General features: G+C 42.6%; 1 protein-coding gene across 3 annotated transcripts; it reads right to left on the minus strand.

Moving 5' to 3' along the window:
* Positions 1-54: 54 nt before the first annotated feature.
* On the minus strand, positions 55-21410 carry LOC308318817 (NACHT, LRR and PYD domains-containing protein 3-like). Of its 3 annotated transcripts, none has more exons than XM_080768471.1 (16): positions 21370-21410; positions 21184-21244; positions 20127-20188; positions 18131-18254; positions 15920-16135; positions 14298-14510; positions 11088-11166; positions 10012-10216; positions 7729-9490; positions 7458-7631; positions 6970-7140; positions 6517-6687; positions 6052-6222; positions 5261-5434; positions 4378-4433; positions 55-1210 (listed from the first exon to the last, which is right to left on the minus strand). In XM_080768471.1, the coding sequence occupies exons 2-16, from the start codon at positions 21207-21209 to the stop codon at positions 693-695; spliced, it is 4122 nt and encodes a 1373-aa protein (XP_080624597.1). In that variant the 5' UTR covers positions 21210-21244; positions 21370-21410; the 3' UTR covers positions 55-692. The 3 variants fall into 3 exon arrangements, with proteins under 3 accessions (XP_080624597.1, XP_080624596.1, XP_080624598.1); XM_080768470.1 differs by having other exon boundaries at positions 18131-18343; positions 20123-20188; XM_080768472.1 differs by lacking the exons at positions 15920-16135; positions 18131-18254; positions 20127-20188; positions 21184-21244; positions 21370-21410 and adding an exon at positions 15855-15863.
* Positions 21411-27212: the final 5802 nt, after the last annotated feature.

Genomic DNA, 27212 nt, shown 5'->3' on the forward strand with positions numbered 1-27212 from the left:
GACACGCTATACTTACACCCCTGTAAAAGCTGTTACACAATTAAAACGATAACAAAAGACACGACAATTATTTTAAGAACACATATTCCATTTTATTTTGAATCTTGATTAAACATTTGTATTTTACAACAGGGCTTCTCAAAGTGGCTCCTAAAATGATACTGTTAATTTACAGAATGCACCGAGGCGTTCAGAACAATATGCATACAAATATCACTTGTTTAACTTCAGTTCAAATGTCATTTTGGTCCAACATTCTGATTAGATAAGAGAGAAAGGTTGAATGCAGTGAAAACTGCAGATTTCAAACATCACATCACAACATCTTGTGAGCTTGTAGATCTTTTGCCCCACCCACTTCTTCACAGAGGAGTCTCTCTGTGTGTGTGTGTGTGTGTGTGTGTGCGTGTGCGTGTGTGCGTGTTTGGCCCTGGGACTGGGCCCTGGTAGGGGGCGGGACTGCAACGCTCTATAGTACTACTAACATTGTAGCTCCTCCTCTATCTGACTCACAGAGACACTGAGGAGTCAGTCAACCTATATACATTATACTGGACCTATATACATTATACTGGGCCTATATACATTATGCTACATACTGTACATGTAGCTCCTCCTCCTCCTCTATCTGACTCACAGAGACACTGAGGAGTCATAGCTGTAGCACCAGAACCCAACATACAGAGGTTCACTCACAGAGACACTGAGCTCCAGCACCTGAACCCAACATACAGAGGTTCAGTGAACGTGGACTGGAAGGTGTGCAGGTGTGTGAGTGTGTCAGAGGACACTGTGTAGAAGGACACAGTGCCAGCAGCATGGTCTAGATACACTGCTACTCTGTTGGAGGAGGAGGAGGGACTGACAGAGAGGTCAATGATCTTCTTATTGTGACACACAGTGTAGCTTTTATTAACACCATTACAGTTCAGACTCCATGATTTATTATTTAATCCAAACCTACTGTCATGACCCTGTTTGGTGATATCGCTTTGTGTCAATGCTACATAAACAAGTTCACTACACTGTACCTCACAGTAACAGCGTCCAGTCAGTTCCTCTCTACACATCACCTGATGGTAGGACTTAAATCTGTGTGGATGAGCAGGACGCTTCTGATCCTCTCTCACCTTCTTCACCTTCGTGTTGTTCTCAGACAGAGAGAGCTCTCTGTGTGCTGTGTTTGGATCCAGTGTGAGTTTACACACATCTGATGAGAAGAACAACACAATACAGCACCAGTTTACAATCGCACATCATCATCATAATAATAATAATAATAATACAAAAAACAAAAGAACAACAAAAGGCACCGCCGCCGCTGCTGCTGCTGTGTGTGTGTGTGGGGTGTGTGTGTGTGTGTGTGTGTGTGTGTGTGTGTGGGTGTGTGTGGGTGGCGGGTACTTGAGAAATAGCAGAGAATATCATTGAGAAACAGCAGATCCACAAGCGCGACATTCGGTGCCGCGCTACGAGCTTGTAGATCTGCTATTTTTGAATAATCGTGGGCAAATCTTTGACTATATATTATTTCACAGCAAACGTTTTTAAATATCTTTGCTTCTGGGGGGTCCCTGGAACAACATATTTTCAGAAGGGGTGATCAATATATAATCTTTGGGGTCCTTGACATGAAATAGTTTGAGAACTACTGATATAGATATGTGCTATTTTAGCTATTTGTTATGAACTTGTTCAATCTCACCTCTGACACTGTGAAAAATAAAATAAATGTGATTACCGAGCTAAAAAACTAGAATTGGGAAAATATTTAATTAACTGAAATAGAAAAACTAATGAGGCTATTTTGATTTAGTCTTTTGGATAAATAAATATTTAGTTTAAGTCACATTTTAGTCACCTAAAATGTTGGTGTTAGTCTAGTTTTAACTTTTAGTCAACTAAATATCATACGATTTTAGTCGACTAACTCTACAGTTGATTTAGTCGACTAAAATGTAATTTGGCGTCGTAATGACTGATTTTACACTTTATTGCATGCTGAAAATAGCCGACCTACAAGCTCGCTGACTGACTGACTGACTGACTGACGAAAACAAATGTAAATGTATGTACAACTAACTAACTAAATGAAATAAATAAAACAAATACATAAAGAAAATGGATGAAACAAATTAACTGCTATTTTGACCAAGGTTTTTATAGTAAACTAAAACTAACAAAATAATCTTTGTCTCTATCTAGGAAAAATAGACAACAATGTGTCGCAATGCAAAAATAGCAAACAATGTGTCATAATAGCTTGTAGATATGCAATTTTTGCAATTTTTTTCTGAACTCGTTCAATCTCACCTCTGACAAATAGCCAATGATTAGGCCTACTGAGAGAAAAATATAAAAAATATAAAACTATACAATTGGGACCTATTTCATTAACTGAAATAGAAAAACTAATGAGGCTATAGTGTTGATTTTGACAGCAAATTTTGATTTAGTGTTAGTCATAGTCTTTTAAATAGGCCTACATTTTAATTTAGTTTTAGTCAGTCTTTTGAATAGGCCTACATTTTAATTTAGTTTTAGTCAGTCTTTTGAATAGGCCTACATTTTAATTTAGTTTTAGTCAGTCTTTTGAATAGGCCTTCATTTTAATTTAGTTTTAGTCATAGTCTTTTGAATAGGCCTACAATTTAATTTAGTTTTAGTCAGTCTTTTGAATAGGCCTACATTCCTGTTTCCTGTCAATCTCTACTGTATCTATCAAATAAAGGTCACACACAGCTCACAACATGTTTGTTTCAAACCATCCTCTGCTTTGAATGGTAACAGATGGACTGTAATGCCCACAGGTGACAGCTAGAGGGCACATCATGCCCATGACAGACGGTTATATGGTGACTTGATGACAGTCAGTCTTGTGATTAGTTTCCACAAGTGTCCGTAGCACTTGCCCTAGCCTCGACAACCTTACAGGCGTATGTTAAGGCTCAACTCATGTAATTTTAGATTAGATGTATTTAGATTTTATGTAGACATAGAATAGCACTCTATAGTGTATGATGTGTATCGTATAGTTTCATTATATATGTCACGGGGCAACCCGTGCCCTATATACAAAGACACTTGAAACTGCTTTCTATAACATGCAAGGACTAATGTTTTAAACTTGTGTATGGAAAACTGTGTGTTCACTGATTGTTTGCTAATTGTCTCTCCTGCACTGCTGGTGGCATTGCCCTTGATTTAGGAAGGGGCCAAGTGCTATGCAGGGGAGGGGGGGGGGGGGTTACTTCTTATGCTTTGAGTATTTGTCATTGAGTGTTCATGCTTATTTATATTTGTTTAATGGTAACACATCTTTAGTATGTTTAGGTTACTTTTATACAAGGGATTATTTATGGAAGTATTTATTTATAAGTATTTATTGAGAAGAAAGGTTGCTAATTGCTCTGTGTCCTGTGGTATGATCCACCCCTATTTAAGGGAGGCTGCAGGGACAAGTGGGTTAGTTGGTTGTGGGCTTTAACACGGGTAACAGTCCTGAGGGAGAGCTACAGGGCCTTGGGTGACCAAGGTTTAACCTGTTACCCTGAGGGAGAGCTACAGGGCCTTGGGTGACCAAGGTTTAACCTGTTACCCTGAGGGAGAGCTACAGGGCCTTGGGTGACCCAGGTTTAACCTGAAGAGAGTTCTCATCCTATGTGATCTTGTTCAATTGTGTTTGCCTAAGTATTTGTTCTGTTGGTCTATTGTTGGCCAGTATTTAGTTTGTGTATGTGAATTGCACTGAAGAAAACTGTCTGGAGGTTGGTGGAGGAGTTTGGGGAAAATAAAAGCCCTTAACGAACATTTCTGACTGTTCTTGGAGCCTTGGCCGTTCGGGCAACTTCACAATATAGATTAGACGGATGTTAGGTTCTTAGCTTACGTTTGATTCTTGATGTCTATTTCTATGTATTTGATGTATTACCATGTGTTGTTCTTGCTTACTGTAAATCCCTCTGGATTAAGAGCGTGTGATAAATGACGACATTGTAGATTGTGATTGGAGGTATGATTGTGTTAATGTCACATACTGTATTAGTCTACACGTTATGGTTATTATCATCTTCATTCACAGTAGGATGTGAATGAGTTAATAATGTCACATGCTGATGTGGATATGAGCTGCTCATCTGAATCTGTAGTTCTCTAATATTTTGGCTGGGAAATCCTCAACGTTTATGTACAATACGGCTCTTAAACTCTTGATATCTACTTTCCAGCCATTCAGTTGCAATATTTTATTTCTTCTTTTTTTTTTACACATTCAGAAAATAATATGCGACCCCCCGAGGGGTCGCTACGCCCAGGTTGAGAACCCCTGTTTTAAATGTGATGCTTTGATTGAATGAATAAAACAGAATAGAATCTTACTCCTCATGCTCTTCCTCAAACCTGGTGTCAGCCAGTTCACGTCACCGTGGTCCACACTGGAGAGAGGAGAGACAAAGTCACACCTGATTATCTATGATAATGATTGAATTGATTTGAATACATTATTGTCAGAAATGTAATCGGTAGCCAGACAACTATTCCACAATCTCCGAATGCTATAGAGAGTCTGGGACTACAGCCCCCACGAGCTGAGTGACGGTCTGGGACTACAGCCCCCACGAGCTGAGTGACGGTCTGGGACTACAGCCCCCACGAGCTGAGTGACGGTCTGGGACTACAGCCCCCATGAGCTGAGTGACGGTCTGGGACTACAGCCCCCACGAGCTGAGTGACGGTCTGGGACTACAGCCCCCACGAGCTGAGTGACGGTCTGGGACTACAGCCCCCACGAGCTGAGTGACGGTCTGGGACTACAGCCCCCACGAGCTGAGTGACGGTCTGGGACTACAGCCCCCACGAGCTGAGTAACGGTCTGGGACTACAGCCCCCATGAGCTGAGTAACGGAAGCTGCCATTTCCGCTTATTTCCTTTTCTGCTAAGCAACAAGCTATAGCCTTAGATGTTTTCTATTTATATTAGGATAAATATGCGCGACTGTGAAGACTAAGTGGCGAGGAGGCTCCATTTCCACTGTATCCGGATACTCATGAGAGCTCTTCCGTTGGCCCAGACTGTATGATGGAGCGTTACTGTATGATGTAATGTACTGTAATGATGAGAGCCTCATGCGCACACACGCACACACACACGTGCACATGCACATGCACATGCACATGCACATGCACATGCACATGCACATGCACATGCACATGCACACGCACACGCACACTCACACGCACACACGCACCAAGTCTCTCATACCTAAGAGTGTCCAGTCTACAGCGTGGATCCCTCACAACAGCAGAGAGCATCGCTTCGCCTGATTCTCCTGGATGATTGAAGGTCAAGTCCAACTCTCTCAAATGGGAAGGGTTGGAGCGCAGAGCTGAGGTCAGAGAAGAACAGCCTTTCCATGTGACCAGACATCCTGAAAAACTGCACGCACACACACACACACACACACACACACACACACACACACACACACACACACACACACACACACACACACACACACACACACACACACACACACACACACACATGCAATGCAAGGACACAAATGTTTACAAGGTGCTGTACAGAATGCAATCAGCAAATCCCAGACAAATACCCACACAGCCCTCAAGTAACAGCGTCTTCACACTATCTGGCGGCTATCGATAGTAGAAGAGATTGCACAGAATTTTGCAAGCCGTTCAGCTGCTTATTTTGGCATCCCAAGTTGTTGTTACAACCAAACTGTCCTTGGTTGCCGAAGATGAACACAAGTAATTGCACCTTTAGCCTAGCGATGGTCTGGAGGAGCGGCTGGTATTTAATGACGTCGGTCATAAAGGCTTCCTCTGAGATCTCCAAGAATTAAAACGGACACACGCACACAGTGAGCATGAGAAAACGATTTAAACTAGAACTGCACTATGTCGAGTGCCTACTTGCGCTTGCACACAAGCACAAATTGATCACATTACGTCATACGCTGCCACGGGACATACGCATCGGAGCACTGGACAAACAACATTACTTGCTCAAGTAATTACAGTTATACTGACTTGAGAGTCTCCAACATGCAGTGTGGACTCCCCAGTCCCTCAGCCAGAAGGTGGACTCCAGAGTCCTGAAGGTCATTATTGCTCAGGTCAACTTCTTTCAGACTAGAGCTGGAGCTGAGGACTGACGATAACTCCTTACAGCAACTCTCTGACAGGTTACAGCCACTCAGCCTGAAGAAACATTAATGGTAAAGCATTTCTTTATTAGATTCTTTCTTTCTTTCTTTCTTAATTTCTTTCTTCTTTTTCATACACATTAATATACATTTCTGGCTTGTGACAAAATGGTAAATGCAGGATATTATGAGGAGAACTTAACCAAAGTCCAGAAGTGTCTTATCAATGCAAAACTGCATTGAATGAGTAGTGCCAATGACATTGGAACGAAACTGAACGAAAAGGGACCCGACAATATGACATATTAGAAATGTATTAGGTTTTATTTAAATGCAAAGTTATACTGACTTGAGAGTCTCCAACATGCAGTGTGGACTCCCCAGTCCCTCAGCCAGAAGGTGGACTCCAGAGTCCTGAAGGTCATTATTGCTCAGGTCAACTTCTCTCAAACTAGAGCTGGAGCTGAGAGCTGACGATAACTCCTTACAGCAACTCTCTGACAGCTTACAGCCACTCAGCCTGAAGAAACATTAATGGTAAAGCATTTCTTTATTAGATTCTTTCTTAATTTCTTTCTTATTTTTCATACACATTAATATACATTTCTGGCTTGTGACAAAATGGTAACTGCAGGATATTATGAGGAGAACTTAACAAAAGTCCAGAAGTGTCTTATCAATGCAAAACTGCATTGAATGAGTAGTGCCAATGACATCGGAACGAAACTGAACGAAAAGGGACCCGACAATATGACATATTAGAAATGTATTAGGTTTTATTTAAATGCAAAGTTATACTGACTTGAGAGTCTCCAACATGCAGTGTGGACTCCCCAGTCCCTCAGCCAGAAGGTGGACTCCAGAGTCCTGAAGGTCATTATTGCTCAGGTCAACTTCTCTCAGACTAGAGCTGGAGCTGAGAGCTGACGATAACTCCTTACAGCAACTCTCTGACAGGTTACAGCCACTCAGCCTGAAGAAACATTAATGGTAAAGCATTTCTTTATTAGATTCTTTCTTTATTTCTTTCTTTCTTTCTTTCTTTCTTTCTTTCTTAATTTCTTTCTTCTTTTTTATACACATTAATATACATTTCTGGCTTGTGACAAAATGGTAACTGCAGGATATTATGAGGAGAACTTAACAAAAGTCCAGAATTGTCTTATCAATGCAAAACTGGATTGAATGAGTAGTGCCAATGACATCGGAACGAAACTGAGCGAAAAGGGACCTGACAATTATGGCATATTAGAAATGTATTAGGTTATATTTAAACACAGTTATACTGACTTGAGAGTCTCCAACATGCAGTGTGGACTCCCCAGTCCCTCAGCCAGAAGGTGGACTCCAGAGTCCTGAAGGTCATTATTGCTCAGGTCAACTTCTCTCAGCTCACTAGAGCTGGAGCTGAGAGCTGACGATAACTTCTTACAGCAACTCTCTGACAGGTTACAGCCACTCAGCCTGAAGAAACATTAGTGGTAGAGCATTTATTTATTAGATTGTCTGTTAAAAAAATATATAATATATGAAATGTATATTCAGTTATCAGTGAACCTACAGAGCTTTATTGGAGGCTTGGAGCACGGGCAGCAGCCCCAGAAGAGCCTCCTCTGAAGCAGAGTATTTCTTCAGGTCAAACACGTCCAGCTCCTTTCCTGAAGACAGCAACACGAAACCCAGAGCTGACCACTGAGCAGGAGAGAGCTTGTCTGTGGAGGGACATCCTGACGTCAGGTACCGTTGGATGTCTTCCTCCAGAGAATGATCATTCAGCTCATTCAGACAGTGGAACAGATTGATGCTTCTCTCTGGAGATGGATCCTCTATGATCTTCTCCTTGATGTATTTGATGGTTTTGTGATTGGTCTGGAAGGTGTTTCCTGTCTGTATCAGCAGCCTTTGAAGGAGTTTCTGATTGGTGTCCAAAGAGAGGCCCAGCAGGAAACGCAGGAACAAGTCGAGGTGTCCATTTGGACTCTGTAAGGCCTTGTCCACAGCACTTTGGTAGAGGTGATGAATCTTCGGTTTCTGTGAAAACCAGTTGGAGGCTGTTTGTGGTTCTGACAGCAGGTTGACACCATCCTGGACGAAGGAGACGAAGACATGAATTGCAGCCATGAACTCCTGGACACTCAGATGGACGAAGCAGAACACTGTGTCCTCGTGCAGCCCTCTCTCCCGTTTAAAGATCTGTGTAAACATTCCAGAGTACACAGAGGCGTCTCGGACATCAATGCCACACTCTCTCAGGTCTGCGTCATAGAAGATCAGTATGCCTTTCTTTAGCTGTTCAAACGCCAGTTTTGCCAAAGCCAGAATGACATTCTCTGGAGCATCGTGATATTTCACACTCTTCTGTCTGAACAGAACCAGCAGGAAGTGGAGGTACATCTCAGTCAGGTACTGTGGCAGCGATCCTTTCACGTCCGTCTTCAACAGGTGCTCCAGAACTGCGGCGGTGATCCAACAGAAGACCGGGATGTGACACATGATGTGGAGGCTTTTGGATTTCTTGACGTGGGAGACGATCGGGCGCGCCTTCTCCTCGTCCCCGAATCTCTTGACGAAGTACTCGTCCTTCTGTGGATCGGTGAATCCTCGCACCTCCGTCACCCGGTCAACGTAAACGTCTGGGATCTGATGGGCTGCTGCAGGTCGTGTGGTTATCCAGATGCGAGCAGAGGGAAGCAGGTCGCCTCTGATGAGGTTTGTCAGCAACACGTCCACCGAGGCTGGCGTGGTGACATCGGTCACAATCTCAGCGTTCTGGAAGTCCAGAGGAAACCTCAGTTCATCCAATCCATCCAGGATGAACATGACTTGGAACTCCTTCAGGCTGCAGACGAGTGGTTTCATGATCCCACCGAAGAAATGCTGAAGGAGTTCCACCAAGCTGTACTTCTTCTCCTTCATCAGGTTCAGCTCTCGGAAAGTGAGTGGAAACAAGAAGTGGACCTCCCGGTTAACTCTGCCTTCGGCCCAGTCCAGAGCGTACTTCTGAGCTAACACCGTTTTACCGATGCCGGCCACGCCCTTGGTCATCACCGTTTTGATTGGTCCTTGTCCAGGCAAGGGTTTGTACATGTCTTCGATGCTGATTGCCGTCTCTGGTCTCGTTGCTTTCCTGAATGCTGCTTCGATTTGTTTGTTTTCGTGTTCTTTATTGACGTCTCCACTGCCTCCCTCTGTGATGTAGAGCTCTGTGAAGATCTGCTTCAGAAGGGTTTGGGTTCCCTCGTTAGCGATCCACTCGGACACATTCTGACACTTCTTCTTCAGATAAGACTTGAGTTGTCGTTGACTGCCAGGAGCAAGAGATCCTACATGACCAAAGAACAGAAGACACCAGTGAGCGTGTTGTGTTAACGTTATGTAACCGCCCAGATGGTCATTGCCATTAGATGATCATTATCTTTATTACTGGTGTTGTTATTGTTGTTGTGTTGCTCTTGAACAGTTGATCTTATCACACATGCATTTGGCTGCTTATATAATATATTATATTATCTGCTTGGAGATTATGTTTACATTGACCACTGCACTTTTATAATGTTGTAAAAAGGCAATAATACAATTTGAAACGTACGGTATTATTATCGGTGATTTAATTCTGCCGACTGGAACTAAGATATTAAGCAAGTATGATATGATTAAGCAACAGAACACTAAAAACAAGAGTTGATACAAGACTTTCTTATTGATCATGTTAAAGGTATCAATAAAGACGTATTGATCTCCATCAGGTATTAATAAAGACTTTTTGATCTCCATCTTGGTAAAGGTATTAATAAAGACGTATTGATCTCCATCTTGGTAAAGGTATTAACAAAGTCTTTCTTACTCATCATCAGGAGGTCAGCCAGCTCCTCCAGCTCCAGACTCCTCAGGAGGTGCAGTGTGATCTTCAGAGCTCCCTCTGTGGCGCTTCTCCTCTCCTCCTCGCCCTCCCCCTGACTCTCTAAGTATTCTCGGTAATCTGTTGTCAGAATCTTCTGGAACCTCTTCATCTCCTTCTTCACGAATGTTACGAGTTTCCCTTCAAGCTCCTGAAACACATCATAATAATAATATAATAAAGGTTAAACTCAACAATATCGAATTGAATGATTGATCGGTCTGTTCACAGTCGATAAACTTTGCAGTCGAGTGTACGGCGGCTGAGATGAGGATCAGCATCTTCACATCTGAGGCCATGGTTTTCAGCAGGAAACCGATGGATTATGCAGTCCAGGAGGTCATTTTAGATATTTTAGATTGTAGCAGTGAGCCTGTTGTCTCTGATGTCATGGACACTGGGCTCACTACCTTCCTGGACTACATGTTGTCTCAGTAAGACAGACCTGCCCTATCCACAAGGAGGAGCAGTGCACCAAATAATTATGGGAATTGTAGTCCAGGAAGGAAGTGAGACCAGTGTCCATGACATCAGAGACACTGGGCTCACTGCTACAATCTAAAATATCTAAAACCACATATTACACACATAAAGACCCCCAGGAAAGTGATCTAAAGCTTCTAAACGTCATTAACATATATTTTTTTGCAAAAAGGGTGAAGTGTCCCTTTAACTTAAAAACTTCAAGTAATGAGTTACTCTAACTTTTTAGTTTGCCAACTCAAAAAAAATGGAGGCAAATGCTTCCGCTAAACGATTTGAGTATTTCGTACTCATTGGGGTTTACAGTGTGGCAAAGCAACATGCAAACTGAGTTTAACATTGTTTAATGCAATCAGATATGACTTTTTTTAATGACTTTTTGGATGTATGGGCTGTCGAGGCCAGAAAGTAGTTTTTTGCCACTCAGTGGGCGTTCCCGCATAACTTCCTGGTTTGATGATGATGTCACACGCATATACCCTCTATTGTGATCAACTCAGTATTAGATGTAGTAAAGCTGTTGTTGTACATTAACGTACCTTAAATATGGAGTCCAGCTCTGTTTCATGTTCCTGAGCTGACTGACCACTGGAACCCAGAGATATCTGCTGCTGGTCACTGTGGAGGACACACACACACACACACACACACACACACACACACACACACACACACACACACACCAGAGGGTATAGGATTTAAAGCAGGAAACTTGGTAAGCTACAGTTTTTTGAAAAAATGTGAGTCATGGTGTCCATTAATTTGTATCTTTGTAATCGTTGACAATGTATAATTACAAAAAGGAGTTCAAAATATGTATTCAGATTTGGGCAGAGGAATGGGCAGCTATATTGAACATTAGCCACATTGCACAATATTCCATAATTGCATAATTATAATGTTCTTTGAAAATGTGAGTTAAGTTATTAAACGTTACGATTCTATGAGGTGTTTAGACATGTTCCGTATCAAAGTGTAACCCAGGTTTATAATTGTATGTCTGTATTTGTATCTGTTGTATGGTCACTGTACCATGTCTGCATCAGTTCACAGCTCATCACACAGATCACTCACTCACTCACTCAGTCACACAAGTTTCAATCAGCAGTCAGCAATCATCACCACACCCTAGTCATCACCACACCCTAGTGTAAAGCACAGCCATTTTGTCTCAGTCACTGAGGTGCACATCGCTGGCTGTGGCAGGTCTGTATCCCTATTCTTCTGCAAACATTTTACAATTTTACTCTTCCTTACAATACATGATATTAACACTGACACTGATGATTGGTTTTAGACTCCAAACACCACTAACTGATGAGCTGGATGAGCTGTTGCATTTTAACTGAATTGGTGAGTTTGTTTGAAATGTTTTGAAGTGTTTTGTTTGGTTTTGTTTATTTTCATTTTGAAGTTTGAAACGTAAACGTATTTGACATTTGTAAATGCTGGTTTTATGCTGTTTATGTTGTATGCTGTTGTAGATCGGCTACTTTAATTATTATTTTGGTTATTATTAATTTGGCCTTTTTTGTGTTCAGGCCAGGTTCATGATTCCATTAGTTCATGAAACCCCATGACGACGATGCTGAACACAATGGTGAGCTTAGGTCCCAGAGCGATCCCCTGTTTCTGTCCTACCTGCAAGGTAGGATATCTCTGCTTCACTCACACACACACACACACAGAGCGATCCCCTGTTTCTGTCCTACCTGCAAGGTAGGATATCTCTGCTTCACTCACACACACACACACACAGAGCGATCCCCTGTTTCTGTCCTACCTGCAAGGTAGGATATCTCTGCTTCACTCACACACACACAGAGCGATCCCCTGTTTCTGTCCTACCTGCAAGGTAGGATATCTCTGCTTCACTCTCACACACACACACACACACAGAGCGATCCCCTGTTTCTGTCCTACCTGCAAGGTAGGATATCTCTGCTTCACTCACACACACACAGAGCGATCCCCTGTTTCTGTCCTACCTGCAAGGTAGGATATCTCTGCTTCACTCACACACACACAGAGCGATCCCCTGTTTCTGTCCTACCTGCAAGGTAGGATATCTCTGCTTCACTCACACACACACAGAGCGATCCCCTGTTTCTGTCCTACCTGCAAGGTAGGATATCTCTGCTTCACTCACACACACAGAGCGATCCTCTGTTTCTGTCCTACCTGCACGGTAGGATATCTCTGCTTCACACTGCTGAATACACTCTAAGAACTGCCTCACATCACCCCTCTGACCTTGAACTCATGACTTTGAACATTTGACTTTGGACAAACCCTGACTGAGTCTATACTATACTTTTGGGTTGAATTATGTTGTTTTATATCTGGATTGATTGTTTATTTTACTTGTGTTTTTTCAATAATAATAATAATACCGTTAAGCATAATTTTCAGTCTCTTGGTTCTTTATGTTCTTCAATGCAAACTCCTTTCTACCATACGCCCTGCTTCTGACAGCAGTATTGGTCCAATCCTATTCCCATATCACTAAGTATATGCTACAAAAGTCTAACACCATCAGATAACAGGCAGGTCAGGTGGTTTTACTGGTTGTAAATCTATAGTTGACTTGGAGAGGAAGTGGTTCAGACTGAACAGTGAAACCACCACCACTTGATATGGTCATCTTTACAGTTAAAGACAGATTACAGGTCCTTAATTCCTTCTCCGTGGTTCCCTTCTTATAACTCCTTCTCCGTGGGTCCTAAACGCGCCATAATCCAATGAGTTATTTTTATAAATGGGACCATAATTTTCCAAAAAGAATATTATGACATTAGAAATGAGACTTTAAACTAGTGACTGGAAGCAAAAAGTATTCATGACCATGTTTATTAAGGTAATGCAGTCTAGGTGAAGTTGGGCCAAAATACATGGACTTCTATGGGGCTATGGGTTTTTCTGGGTCCAGTTTCATTTCCTTAGTGGCTTCACAAAATATCCGTCTGACTGCCCCCCTGCCTGAAACACTGCAGTTCCCAAAATTGTGCATCTATTGTTTGTGTTCAAGCATTGCTTGTCAATTGTGAAAGTGTGTGTGTGTGTGTGTGCAGTGCGCTGCGTGCACACGTGCGTGTGCTTAATTCATATGTCATAGTACTGTATACTGCACACTAATTCATCGGTTTACGCCACCGCAAGACCTTAATTATTGTTTAATTGTGGGGCTTAATTTATTTATGTTTGGATCACTGATTGTGCCTTTAAACTAGTGCAGTTACAGTTACAGATGTATGAAAAAAAAACCCAACCCCCATAGAGCGCCGCAGTCCCTCCCCCGTTCAGAACAACGAGTGGCCCAGGAAATGAATCCCAATGCATTTGTCCCATAGGCATTTCTTAAATTATGTATTTAAAGACCTTTTAAGCGTCATACGACGGGATATGGGAAAAATGCATTGGGATTAATTTCCTGGGCCACTCGTTGTTCTGAAAGGGGGGGGGACTGCGGCGCTCTATGGGGGTTGGGTTTTTTTTTCATACATCTGTAACTGCAACTGTCTATTGAGGGCTCATATTAGGGGAAATAGCCAATAATGCACTTTTGCACAAAATAACTCCTGGACCTCTTTGGTGGGGACGTAACAACTACAAAAAAAGGTAAGAAAGCCTTCTAGCATGGAATTCTCCTTTAAGATGCTGCACTAACTGTAGGAGAGACATTCTGACCTCTGATCAGTAGAGTTTAATAAAACTACACGTGTTGTTTTCTGATAGTTTTACATTCTGACCTCTGATCAGTAGACTGGTGTCCATCTTTGAAGTCAATAAATCTGCCCATAGAGAAGTCACTCTTCAGGGAGACACAGCTGGGTACAGGAGACTCTGACCTCTGATCAGTAGACTGGTGTCCATCTTTGAAGTCAATAACTTTGCCCATAGAGCAGTCACTCTTCATGGAGACACAGCTGGGTACAGGAGACTCTGCTCTCTGATGATCAACCCTGACAACCAACATGAAACATTACATTTATTAATCACCATGACAACCATCATAAAACATTACATTTATTCATCAACTAGACACACTAGTTGATAGACATATCAACTATAATCACCACTTGATATGGTCATCTTTACAGTTAAAGACAGCTTACAGGTCCTTAATTCCTTCTGTGTGTGTGTGTGTGTGTGTGCAGTGCGCTGCGTGCACACGTGCGTGTGCTTAATTCATATGTCATAGTACGGTATAATGCACACTAATACATCGGTTTACGCCACCACAAGACCTTAATTATTGTTTAATTGTGGGGCTTAATTTATTTATGTTTGGATCACTGATTGTGCCTTTAAACTAGTGCAGTTACAGTTACAGATGTATGAAAAACTATATTTAAAAACATTACAAAAATAGCCTAACCATAATGAACACTGACTGAATTCTGAATTAAACATGAACTAATGTGTTCTTGTTGTGTCTTAAAGCCCTGATTCAGAAACAACAGGTTAATTTAAAGGAGAATTCCATGCTAGAAGGCTTTCTTACCTTGATTTGTAGTTGTTACGTCCCCACCAAAGAGGTCCAGGTGTTGTTTTGTGCAAAAGTGCATTATTGGCTATTTCCCCTAATATAAGCCCTCAATGAATTGCATTGAAATGAATGGGGCTATGGGGTGTTGTGCTAATTCACTTATTTCCATTGCTCAAAAAACTATTTTTTTTATATAACCTCTCTTCATAATGTAAATAGTATCCCGAGCAGCACACTTTACTGTACTTATTTCGATGGAAATAAGCGAATTAGCACAAAAACCCAACCCCCATAGAGCGTCGCAGTCCCTCCCCCTTTCAGAACAACGAGCGGCCCAGGAAATTAATCCCAATGCATTTGTCCCATAGGCATTTCTTAAATTATTTATTTAAAGACCTTTTAAGCATCATACGAAGCCAACTCTTGTCGTGACAAATCATGACAACAAACACATTTTTTTTTTTGTAATTATTTGTTAGGTCCAAAATATTGTGTGTGTTGTCATGATTCGTCACGACAAGAGTTGGCTTCGTACGACGCTTAAAAGGTCTTTAAATAAATAATTTAAGAAATGCGTATGGGGAAAAATGCATTGGGATTAATTTCCTGGGCCACTCGTTGTTCTGAAAGGGGGAGGGACTGCGGCGCTCTATTGAGGGCTTATATTAGGGGAAACAGCCAATAATGCACTTTTGCACAAAATAACACCTGGACCTCTTTGGTGGGGACGTAACAACTACAAAGAAAGGTAAGAAAGCCTTCTAGCATGGAATTCTCCTTTAAGATGCTGCACTAACTGTAGGAGAGACATTCTGACCTCTGATCAGTAGAGTTTAATAAAACTACATCATGTGGTGTTTTCTGATAGTTTTACATTCTGACCTCTGATCAGTAGACTGGTGTCCATCTTTGAAGTCAATAAGTTTGCCCATAGAGCAGTCACTCTTCATGGAGACACAGCTGGGTACAGGAGACTCTGACCTCTGATCAGTACTAGACTGGTGTCCATCTTTGAAGTCAATAACTTTGCCCATAGAGCAGTCACTCTTCATGGAGACACAGCTGGGTACAGGAGACTCTGCTCTCTGATGATCAACCCTGACAACCAACATGAAACATTACATGTATTAATCACCATGACAACCATCATGAAACATTACATTTATTCATCAACTAGACACACTAGTTGATAGACATAATATAATCACATTGAGATATTAAATCATGATCCTTTTTAAATTAGGACACAAGTCAAGACAAGTCAAATTATAGCCACATTTCACATTGTGTCACTGCGCAAAGACCATGGAATATGGTTGTGTATAGTATACTACAGGAAACTTCAGATTAACTTAACAACAAACTCAGGTAAACTCCCGTAATGTACCATCGCCCCAGGGGGGGGGGGGGGGGGGGGGGGGGGCGATTATGCATGCTAAACTTGAGGTTTGCGTGACGCCCATACTTTCCCGTTAACCAATCTTTTGTGTGCTTATAAAAATTGCTTCTTAAAATGTGAGTTAGATATTAAACTTTACGATTCTATGAGCTGTATAAACATGTTCCGTAAAACAAAGTCTGACACATTTCAGGTCAATGCAACATGATAACAGAGACAGTAGAGGTCAGCTGGTTTCACTGCTTGTAAATCTACCTGTAAGTAAGTGTGTGTGTGTGTGTGTGTGTGTGTGTGCGGTGCGTGTCCTACGCATAGACAGTGTTTACTGTGCACACATGTTTTTAATTATTATTATTATTTTGTATCAAACGCTGTGAGACAGTGTGTTTACTTTACTGTTACATTTTTCTTTTAAGATATTTTTGCTGCTTACGCCTTTTTATTGGTTTTTTTGAAGGGAATCATGGAACCAGATGTTCCCTATAGCAGGTCCATTTCTCTCGGGTCTCTGGGTTATATAAGTTACGGGTCCATTTGGTTCCTAACCATCTATCATTTAGCTGGGAGTCGACCCCCTGGAACTCCCTGGAGGATCCCTGGGGGTTCACAGACCCCTCTTTGAGAACCACTGTGTAGGCCATGTGTGTGCGCTGTATAGCGTACATGTGTTGTTAGCACTTAGTTCTGTAGCATTATTAGCAGACAGCAGCAGCTATAGCGCTCAACTACTGCTTCTCCGTCAATAAAGAATAAATAATTTAAGTAGTAACCACTTCAAACACAAATATATACAAACACACATGCAGTAAAAGTAAACGAAAATAAAAAATATACACTATATTTTAAGCAACCACTTCAAATATATAAGCACGATTTAAAAAAAGCTAAATGTATGTGGGCGTAACTAGTATAAGGCATATAAGCCAAATATGTCTTTTCTGTTTATCATTGATATTATAAGAAGCACAGCACTACAGAGAATCAGTTTTCCCATTGCTATTGTTCTTGTTTTAGTTTTATTTTTCCCTTTTATTATTTGAATCATTAATAAGGTGGGCATAATAAGCTTCGGCTTCAGCCCAAACCTTTCCAGTCAAACGGTAATTGTGTAAACCCTCATTCTGAATGTTCAACTGTACTGTAAATGACTGAGATAAATAAACTAACTCAAGCTCATCTCACACCGTCTGCGACCGTCTGCGGCGCGACGCGTTGCAGCGTGGCGCCGCCTGGAAAATAGAACTGTGTTCTATCGGCGCGCCAGGCGACGCGGCGCGGGAGGACGGAGCCGGTGTGCGATAGGTTCATTGAAAATAATGGAGGCGGCTGTGCCCGCCGCGCGGCGGACGCAGCCGGTGTGTGATGGGCTTAACTAACTATAACTAACAGTTGCAGAGGCTCAATCTGCTATTGCCCAATGCTCAGTGCGCACCTTGAGCTTACACAGCTGGAGCAAGCAAATTAATTAACAAGCAGTTGAGAGGGAGTGTGACCCACTGTATTGTTTTGTGTTTGAACGCACACGGTTTCATAATGGATGCTGCTCTGGATAAATGATGTGATGTTTTGGGAGATTCATTAACATCATGAATAATCAGACCAATTGTCTTATGACTTAATTCTGACCTCATCGGATCATTAGAGTTTAATAAAACTACATCATGTGGTGTTTTCTGATAGTTTTACATTCTGACCTCTGATCAGTAGACTGGTGTCCATCTTTGAAGTCAATAAGTTTGCCCATAGAGCAGTCACTCTTCATGGAGACACAGCTGGGTACAGGAGACTCTGACCTCTGATCAGTAGACTGGTGTCCATCTTTGAAGTCAATAACTTTGCCCATAGAGCAGTCACTCTTCATGGAGACACAGCTGGGTACAGGAGACTCTGACCTCTGATCATCAACCCTGACAGGGGGATAAACAACATTATGAAACATATTTAGAGCTTTATTGTCAGTAGGCCTACTGTATAGGTGGTAGACGTCAAAGTATGGAATTGGGTCGTCCACTCACAGTTAACAGTCTCTGTATTGAGTTTGTGCTTGAAATGTAGGCTACTGTAATTCTGCAAACTGTTAATAAATATTTCAAAGCGGGGGGGAGGGGGAGGGGGAGGGGGCGGGCCCCCCACCCCATGACTATTATAAAAGCATTCCGTCTCTGGTGTGGGAGGCCCGATGCAATACGGGTAATAATACTGAAAAGTTTGTTTCTGTTGGCCATGCATGGACAGCAGAGTGTAAAAACATGCAGAACAATCTACAGAACAGGTTGAACATAACGGGGTATAACAGCGGGGAAGCAGGACAACAGTAATCTGAGTTCCCAGAAGTTTTATTTTTCGCCACTAGGCGGGCGAGAAAAAAGGAACTTCTGGGAAAAAAGGAACGTATCCCTGTGAGGGAAGTACGTTGCGCTCAGAATCTGAGCGGACACTCCCCTTTCCGGTCTGAAGCACTGTGCATACCATGAAAATAGTCCGAAGGGAATCCAATTCCAAATTGAATTGTAGTAGGCCACCACCGCTCAAGGAGCAATTGTTTCCCTTCCGTCTTATTTAGATGTAGCGCCCACTCCATGTGGAACCCGCCCCTGTCTTTTGATTCGCATTTCATTTGAAACGCAACGCACTGGGCCACGCCCCTGCTGCACAGGATCTGAGGCCAATTTTCCTAGACTAGGACAACGGTGACATGCAGGGCGGCATGTAGTATGGAGTTACATTTGTGTCTTTATTAACCAAACAAAATAAAAAACATTTGAGAGAGAGAAAATCTAAACAGAGCAAAGAATAAAGTTTTGAATGAAAACAAATTTAAAAACGCAATCAAAAAATATATTTGCAAGCAAAGTAAAGAAATAAGGAAAAACTGTTTAAACTACATAAAATAAATACTTCGTAAAATGTTTGGTTAATAATAATATGTGTTGTGCTAAATAAAATCTCTCTCTCTTGGATTATTTGTGTGAGGGGTGAAAGTTCAGAAGGCGGGTCCTACGCTGAAAAGATGCAAGACACCTCTCCATTGGCCACTGTCTTAAACCCTCCCCATTGGCCACCTCCTTTAACCCCTCTCCCCTCCCTCCCTCTCCCCCTCCCCCTCTCCCCCTCCTCCCTCTCCCCCTGTCCCCTCCCTCCCTCTCCCCCTCCCCCTCTCCCTCTCCCCCTGTCCCCTCTCTCCCTCTCCCCCTCCTCCCTCTCCCCCTGTCCCCTCCCTCCCTCCCTCTCCCCCTCCCCCTCTCCCTCTCCCCCTGTCCCCTCCCTCCCACTCCCCCTCTCCCTCTCCCTCTCTCTCTCTCTCTCTCTCTCTCCCTCACCCTCTCTCCTGGCCAATGGGGAGGGTTTAAGACAGTGGCCAATGGAGAGGTGTCTTACATGTATTCAGTTTCAGCGTAGGACCCGCCTTCTGAACTTTCACCCCTCACACAAATAATCCAAGAGAGAGAGAGAGAAAACAAATGGAGACCAAAGACATGGTTTTGAGAGAAAAAACCCTTTCATTCTCAAATGAGGAAAAAAAAAACATTAAAAACATTTTATTTAGCACAACACATATTATTCTTTATATTCTTTGCTCTGTTTAGATTTTTTTCTCTCTCAAATGTTTTTCTTTTGTTTGGTTAATAAAGATACAAATGTAACTCCAAAGTCCAACAATGTGTCAGTGACTGACAGTGACTCACCGACTGACAGAGGAGGCCTCTTCAACGAGCTTGATGAGACTGCTAACGCTGCCTCCCAGCTCATGGCTGTATTGGGGGGGGGGGGGGCATATTACAGTTAAATAGACATGTTAAAACATGAAGTGGGTCTAAACATACATGTCAGTAATTCAGTGAGATATACAGTGATAAAGTGCAACGTGACATTCATAATTATCTTTTTTTTTTCCCCCAACAGAGTAGCTGTGGCCATTTAATGTATTAAACAGGACTACAACAATACTATAACAATTGTTCACTATAGCACCCCATAATTGTCTGTTATTGTTATCTTGACTTAACCCATGGAATAGTGCTTGAACCCTCCACCACTAGTGTGTCAGGAGGGTCTATTATGGACCCACAGGGGTCCACAGCTAGGTTGCTCTGAGTCAGGATGGTGGTCCCAAATCAGACCCACGGGGGTCCCTAGCTCTGTTCCATAGCTCTAATGCGTGCATTAGACTCTAATGCACGATTATGTTTAATCACAACAACGTCACGTTTACTTTACCTCCTCGTGTTTGGGTCGGGACATGTAGGACTGTATGTGTCTGCTGTCTACGTGCCTATGCGCTCTGCGCGCTCCTGGAGGGAGCGAAATCTAGCGTCTTCTGCATGCATCTAAGCGTTAACATTTCAATGGCCGAGGGTCGTTAGAGTCTATTGTGTTGTAGTTATCGAACGTCTAATGGTTAACTTAGACGTGTGACAACAACGACGCAACAATAAGAAGCCTGCAGCCCAGTAGCTATAATATTGCTTAAGGGGGAGAGTTAGTGTGCCGCCTGATTTGACAGAAAGTAACACTATAACTTAATTTCGGTCAAATTACGCGGAGCACTTGGACACATCAAGCGGAACACCAAAGCTCCGCGACACACGGGTTGGGAAACACTCATATGGATCAGAGCTAGGGGGTCCCCAGGCTGCTCTGAGTCAGGATGGTGGTCCCCATGGGTCCAAATCAGTTGGACTTGGAAACGATAGAACATTTATTTGAAAAGGAGTAAATACATAATTATGAAACATTTAACACTGACCCTGTAGTTGGTTGACCAGGATCCATGTTTCTTCTTTGTAACTCACTCTGGATGACGGCGTCTGATGAACAACAAAACAAAACAAAACAACATTTTAAACTGTATGTAGTCAAACGTTAAATGTTTCTAATGTAACAGTGAAATAGTCGGCGCAGCAATTCAATTCAGGCTCCCAAGAATCTTTACTTTAATTCGCTAACGTTTCGGACCGCAGCCCTTCCTCATTGGGAGCCGAGAGAGAGAGAGAGAGAGAGAGGGAGAGAGGGATACAGATACAGAGGGAGGGGAGAGAGAGAGAGAGGGGGGGGAGACGGAGAGAGAAAGAGACATAGAGGTAGCGAGGGCGTGGAGAGAGAGAGAGAGAGAGAGATACAGAGGGAGGGGGGGAGGGGGAGAGAGAAAGAGACAGAGCGATAGAGAGGGCGGGGGGAGAGAGAGAGAGAGAGAAAGACTCTCTGTCTCTTTCTCTCTCCATCCCCCCTGAAAATTTACCAAAACACAATAAACATTCCTATCTTGGGAGTGTGACCCCTGGCCCTGGACCCTCCGTAAAGGAGTCCGATGTCAGAGACGAAAATCACTTGGTCGTTCTTTTCCACTGTGCTATAAAAACCAAACAAAGAGATGACGTGTCTTTTTACTTTTTATGCCTTTCACTTTCACGCACTCACTCATACACAAAATACACATACAGATAAACCCTGGGAATAAACTGGAGAAGGAAAATATACAACTTGCCAGTCTGTGTAATATAAGCGCCTTGCTTTGGCCTAGTAAACACACTAGTCTATATTTCTTTGTTGTTGTTCAGCATCGGTAGTTGCAGTAGGTAGTAGGTATATTTAACTGTAGGATACAGAACAGATTGATCATGAGCACAGCGTGCTATCGATAGTAAGACTATTTAGATGGGATATATGACTGCCATAATGATGTTTTTTGTCATTATTTTGTTTGATATTTTACTTATTTGATGATTTGGGTAAAATGTGTGTTCCGGAAGTTTGATTGTGTCATTTCCGGTAACATGACCATATACTTTGGAATAAGCTCAGGATCGCACAGTTATTGCATCTTCCGTCCATGCTGAGCAGACGGAGTTTGTCACATTGAACATGAAGCGTACAAAGTTAAAGTCCTGGTTATGATGATCTGTTCATGGGTTCCTCTCACAACTTCATGCTCTTTGAATTACGTGCAGTCAGTGAGGTAAATACTTGTTTTGTACATGAGTAATTTCTTTATATTACATTATGTGCTTTGTTTCATGTTGCTCATTCTGATCATGATTTATTTGTGTTTTATGTCAGTTTTGACGTGGGCTTTGGAAGCGATGCTTGCTACAATAAAGCCGTCAGTACATACACAGAACAACTGCTTCATTCGTTCTTCAAGTTCATCAAAGGGCGTGACAGTCAAAACTCATGCCGCAGACGACCGACGGTAGTCCGGTCGTCAAGTCAACCACCAGACGACAGCCACCGAACCAGCAGCGTACCAGCGGGCCGGCCGGACCGCTGCGACTCGCGCCGCGTTCGGCGTTGCACTCCAGCTGCTGCGTGCTTGGTGAACCACGGATGGGATGGATCCATTGAACTAACATGCTACTTCGTAAACCATGCTGTTTGTTTGTTAACCAAAGACCAAGGTTAGTGCACTACACACGTTCAAGGCAAAGGACTCAAGAGCAAAGGAACTGACTGTGCTAGTGTGCTAACAACCTAGAAACATTTGGAAAGAAGAAAGGAAAGATCGCACCATTGTTATGCAAAGTGCACCAAGAACGGTGTCATGTCGTGGTCGTTCAGTTTGCTCTTTAAGGTGCTTTCTTTGTGGTATAAATTAAATGCAAATGCTATTTGACACTCATGGGACTATTTGAAATGGTTTATAAGGTTTAAGCCTTTAGACTGTATGTGTGTTGGTTAAAGGTAAAGATGTCAAAAGAAGATAAGGGCATCTAAAGAATCTTCACAATGGTCTATATGGTTAAAGTACATGTTTAAGTGTTGGTTAAAAGTATAGATGTCAAAAGAAAATAAGGGCATCTAAACCTTCACAATGATTTATGGGGTTTAAGGTGTATGGTTAAAGGTGTGTTGGTTAAGAAGTAAATTGTCAAAAGGAAATAAGGACATTTAAAGGACCTTCACAAGCTTAAGCAACCTGCACAAGCAGAACCAGTCCAACATGGAACAAATTGAGTTCAAAGAGAGCTTGCAAACCCAAGAGTGTAAAGAGAGGTTATTGTATGATTTTGATTGCATTTATGCCCACTGGAAAAGCAGAGCAAAAAGAACAAAACAAGGTGTAATCAACAAGGCTCCAATTGGTAACCTCCAAGACAATGTTATCGCTGTTGAAAGGGATCTAGAAAATTTAAAGGACATTTATGATGCACTTGATACCCCTACCAGTTACCTGTGTCACAAGTTTGCCAAGTGTGTCCAGGTCACAACAAGGGTTATCAATGATGCAAATGCTCAGATTGCAAAAATGAAGGAAGCGTTAAACTGTCAGAATGAAACAGCAGTTGAATTTGCAGTCACACAAGCACCTATAAATGCCACAAGGCAACAGTCTAAGGTGGAAATCTTGAGAGGACTTGAGTGTTTGGAGGAGCTTTAAAAGGCTACATGCCACACACACTCTGTTGCCTAAACCAACTCTGCAGCTTGTTGAGCAGCCTGAACCCATCGCTAAAGGCACACTGGTTCAGCTTAAGGGCACTGGTGCTGCTGACTCCTTTGAAGTGAGCAAGGAGATGGAAGTGGTGAAGAAGCATTTTGCACAGAAAGCAATTAACGCAAAGAAACATGCATTGGCTAAGAGAGCCAAAAAGGTGATGGCAAAGAAGCCCAAGAATGTGGCAGCTAAGAAGCCTGCTGCTAAGAAAGTAACAGCTAAAGACCTGAAGAAGGTCCCCAAGAAACCATCAGCTATGCCTATGCCAGGTAAAAATGTCAAACCTACATCAACAAGGAAACCAAAAATGAAGGGTCAAGGAAAGAGAGTAAAGAACTGGAATGGAAAAGGCAAACTATCAAAAAGGAAGGAAAGGATGAACTACAAGAAGCATAGGAAAAAGAGCTTACTCTTACACGGTGCTTTGGTGGGAGGCAAAAACAGTAGACCTCCTGACTAAGACATGTAAACCACTGCTCATTTTGTTTGTCACATTTAAGGTCATATGTATTGCTTATTGCAAACTTGACTGAGTTTAGTTTGAAAGATGTTTTGTCCAAGTGTTCATGGTTTATTTCCATATGAATGAATTATTGAATAATGATCCAAAGAAAACAGAAGGAGAGATGCAATGTCGATTTAATTAAAGCAGATTCAGATCACATTTTGTTCAAATAGTGATGGTACTTTACATTTACTTTCAAGTTATATGGTGCTCTACAATTATTGCATATGGATTAAGAGACAAAGTAGGAAGTTTAAACTGGGCAAATGTACAAAGATTTTATGACTAGTAATTAAATACACCATGATAATTTGTTAAATTGCGTTTGAACACTTTGCATTTTGATTAATTTGGAAAGTCTAGTCCAATTCATCCATGAGCTATTAACTGTAAATTGATGGTCAACATTGACTCTCGTTTCACACTTATGAATGCTTCAAACATTTATGCAGCTTGCAAAGAAGGGAAATGGTTACGCCAGTTTGAAAGAAGGTTAAAGGGAAAGTTCAAATGTTGGGAGCCACAATTTGGCATATTTTGCTATGCATTATTTATTGTACATAATTGAAGAGTCTGTTACATGGTTTTATTTTGTTCATGTTACAAAGGTTTCATTTGTTTCATAAGATTTGTTTGTAAAACAACCCGTTGAACTAAAGGTTGAAGTGGGTCACGGTCAAGGTTATTGGATCCATGATTTAAAGTTTATTTTCAATGAGGAGGTATTGATGATTTTTCAAATGTGAAAGTTAAGTTGAAAGTTGATTGGTAGTCCCAAGTCAAGGTGGGAGTATGACTGCCATAATGATGTTTTTTGTCATTATTTTGTTTGATATTTTACTTATTTGATGATTTGGGTAAAATGTGTGTTCCGGAAGTTTGATTGTGTCATTTCCGGTAACATGACCATATACTTTGGAATAAGCTCAGGATCGCACAGTTATTGCATCTTCCGTCCATGCTGAGCAGACGGAGTTTGTCACATTGAACATGAAGCGTACAAAGTTAAAGTCCTGGTTATGATGATCTGTTCATGGGTTCCTCTCACAACTTCATGCTCTTTGAATTACGTGCAGTCAGTGAGGTAAATACTTGTTTTGTACATGAGTAATTTCTTTATATTACATTATGTGCTTTGTTTCATGTTGCTCATTCTGATCATGATTTATTTGTGTTTTATGTCAGTTTTGACGTGGGCTTTGGAAGCGATGCTTGCTACAATAAAGCCGTCAGTACATACACAGAACAACTGCTTCATTCGTTCTTCAAGTTCATCAAAGGGCGTGACAGGATATTTGCAACAACGTTATATATATATATATATACATTTACTGTACGTAGGTACCAATTCCAGGTCTGATCTCCATCGGAAACTTTTCCACACTTATTAACTTTTTTAATTAACTAAATCAATAGCACAAAACAATGCATATAGCCAAAAATATTTTTTTTCAAGGACCCTTGATCAATTCCAAACCAAGGTTTTTATTTATAATGTTTTTCTAATTTCAAAATATTTCTATAGGGGGGTGTTGGGGGGGGGGGGGGGGGGGGGGGCTAGCGGTCCAGGCGCATACCGAATAGGCGCATGCCTGACAGCGTGTCGCGGGTTCGAATCCCAATCCCGACGACCTTTGCTGCGTGTCATTCTCAGTGTCTCTCTCTCCCTGTTTGCTCTCTCTCTCCACTGTGTCCTACCAATAAAAGGCACAAAAGCCCCAAAAATATCGTAGGCCTTTATATAAAATATATAGCCTATATTTCCAGTAGTTATATACATAGCTACAGGGGCCCTGGCTCTGGACAGGGGCCCTGGCTCTGGACAGGGCCCGGGCTCTGGACAGGACAGGGCCCCTGGTCTCTGGACAGGGCCCCTGGTCTCTGGACAGGGCCCCTGGCTCTGGACAGGGCCCCTGGTCTCTGGACAGGGCCCTGGCTCTGGACAGGGCCCGGGCTCTGGACAGGACAGGGCCCCTGGTCTCTGGACAGGGCCCCTGGTCTCTGGACAGGGCCCTGGCTCTGGACAGGGCCCGGGCTCTGGACAGGACAGGGCCCCTGGTCTCTGGACAGGGCCCGGGCTCTGGACAGGACAGGGCCCCTGGTCTCTGGACAGGGCCCCTGGTCTCTGGACAGGGCCCTGGCTCTGGACAGGGCCCGGGCTCTGGACAGGACAGGGCCCCTGGTCTCTGGACAGGGCCCCTGGTCTCTGGACAGGGCCCGGGCTCTGGACAGGGGCCCTGGCTCTGGACAGGACAGGGCCCCTGGTCTCTGGACAGGGCCCCTGGTCTCTGGACAGGGGCCCTGGCTCTGGACAGGGCCCGGGCTCTGGACAGGGCCCCTGGTCTCTGGACAGGGCCCGGGCTCTGGACAGGACAGGGCCCCTGGTCTCTGGACAGGGGCCCTGGCTCTGGACAGGGGCCCCTGACAGGGCCCCTGACAGGGCCCCGGGCTCAGAACCCCTAGATCTCCATATATGGAGCTGGCCATGTTCTGACATCAGGAATATGTTGTGACATCTGCATATAGACTCCAGATTCATCTGCATATAGACTCCAGATTCATCTGCATATAGACTCCAGATTCATCTGCATATAGACTCCAGATTCATCTGCATATAGACTCCAGATTCATCTGCATATAGACTCCAGATTCATCTGCATATAGACTCCAGATTCATCTGCATATAGACTCCAGATTCATCTGCATATAGACTCCAGATTCATCTGCATATAGACTCCAGATTCGGGCAGATTCTGACAAAGAACTCCATATATGGGCATAAAAGGGACACATGCAAAATAACTGGATAATAATATAATAAAGACAGACCCCCCTGCAG

Source organism: Protomyctophum bolini (assembly GCF_963924005.1).
Source record: "Protomyctophum bolini genome assembly, chromosome: 7".
Taxonomy (NCBI): Eukaryota; Metazoa; Chordata; class Actinopteri; order Myctophiformes; family Myctophidae; genus Protomyctophum; species Protomyctophum bolini.

Bases quoted from the DNA above. Each gene is read 5' to 3' on its own strand.
- LOC308318817 (XM_080768470.1), bottom strand. From the start codon at position 21,209: ATGGATCCTGGTCAACCAACTACAGG. The intron at 11,167-14,297 runs GTCAGAATGTAA...TGTCCTCCACAG, and splicing joins CACCAGTCTACTGATCAGAG to TGACCAGCAGCAGATATCTC. The intron at 5,435-6,051 runs GTCAGTATAACT...GTGTGCGTGCAG, and splicing joins TGCATGTTGGAGACTCTCAA to TTTTTCAGGATGTCTGGTCA.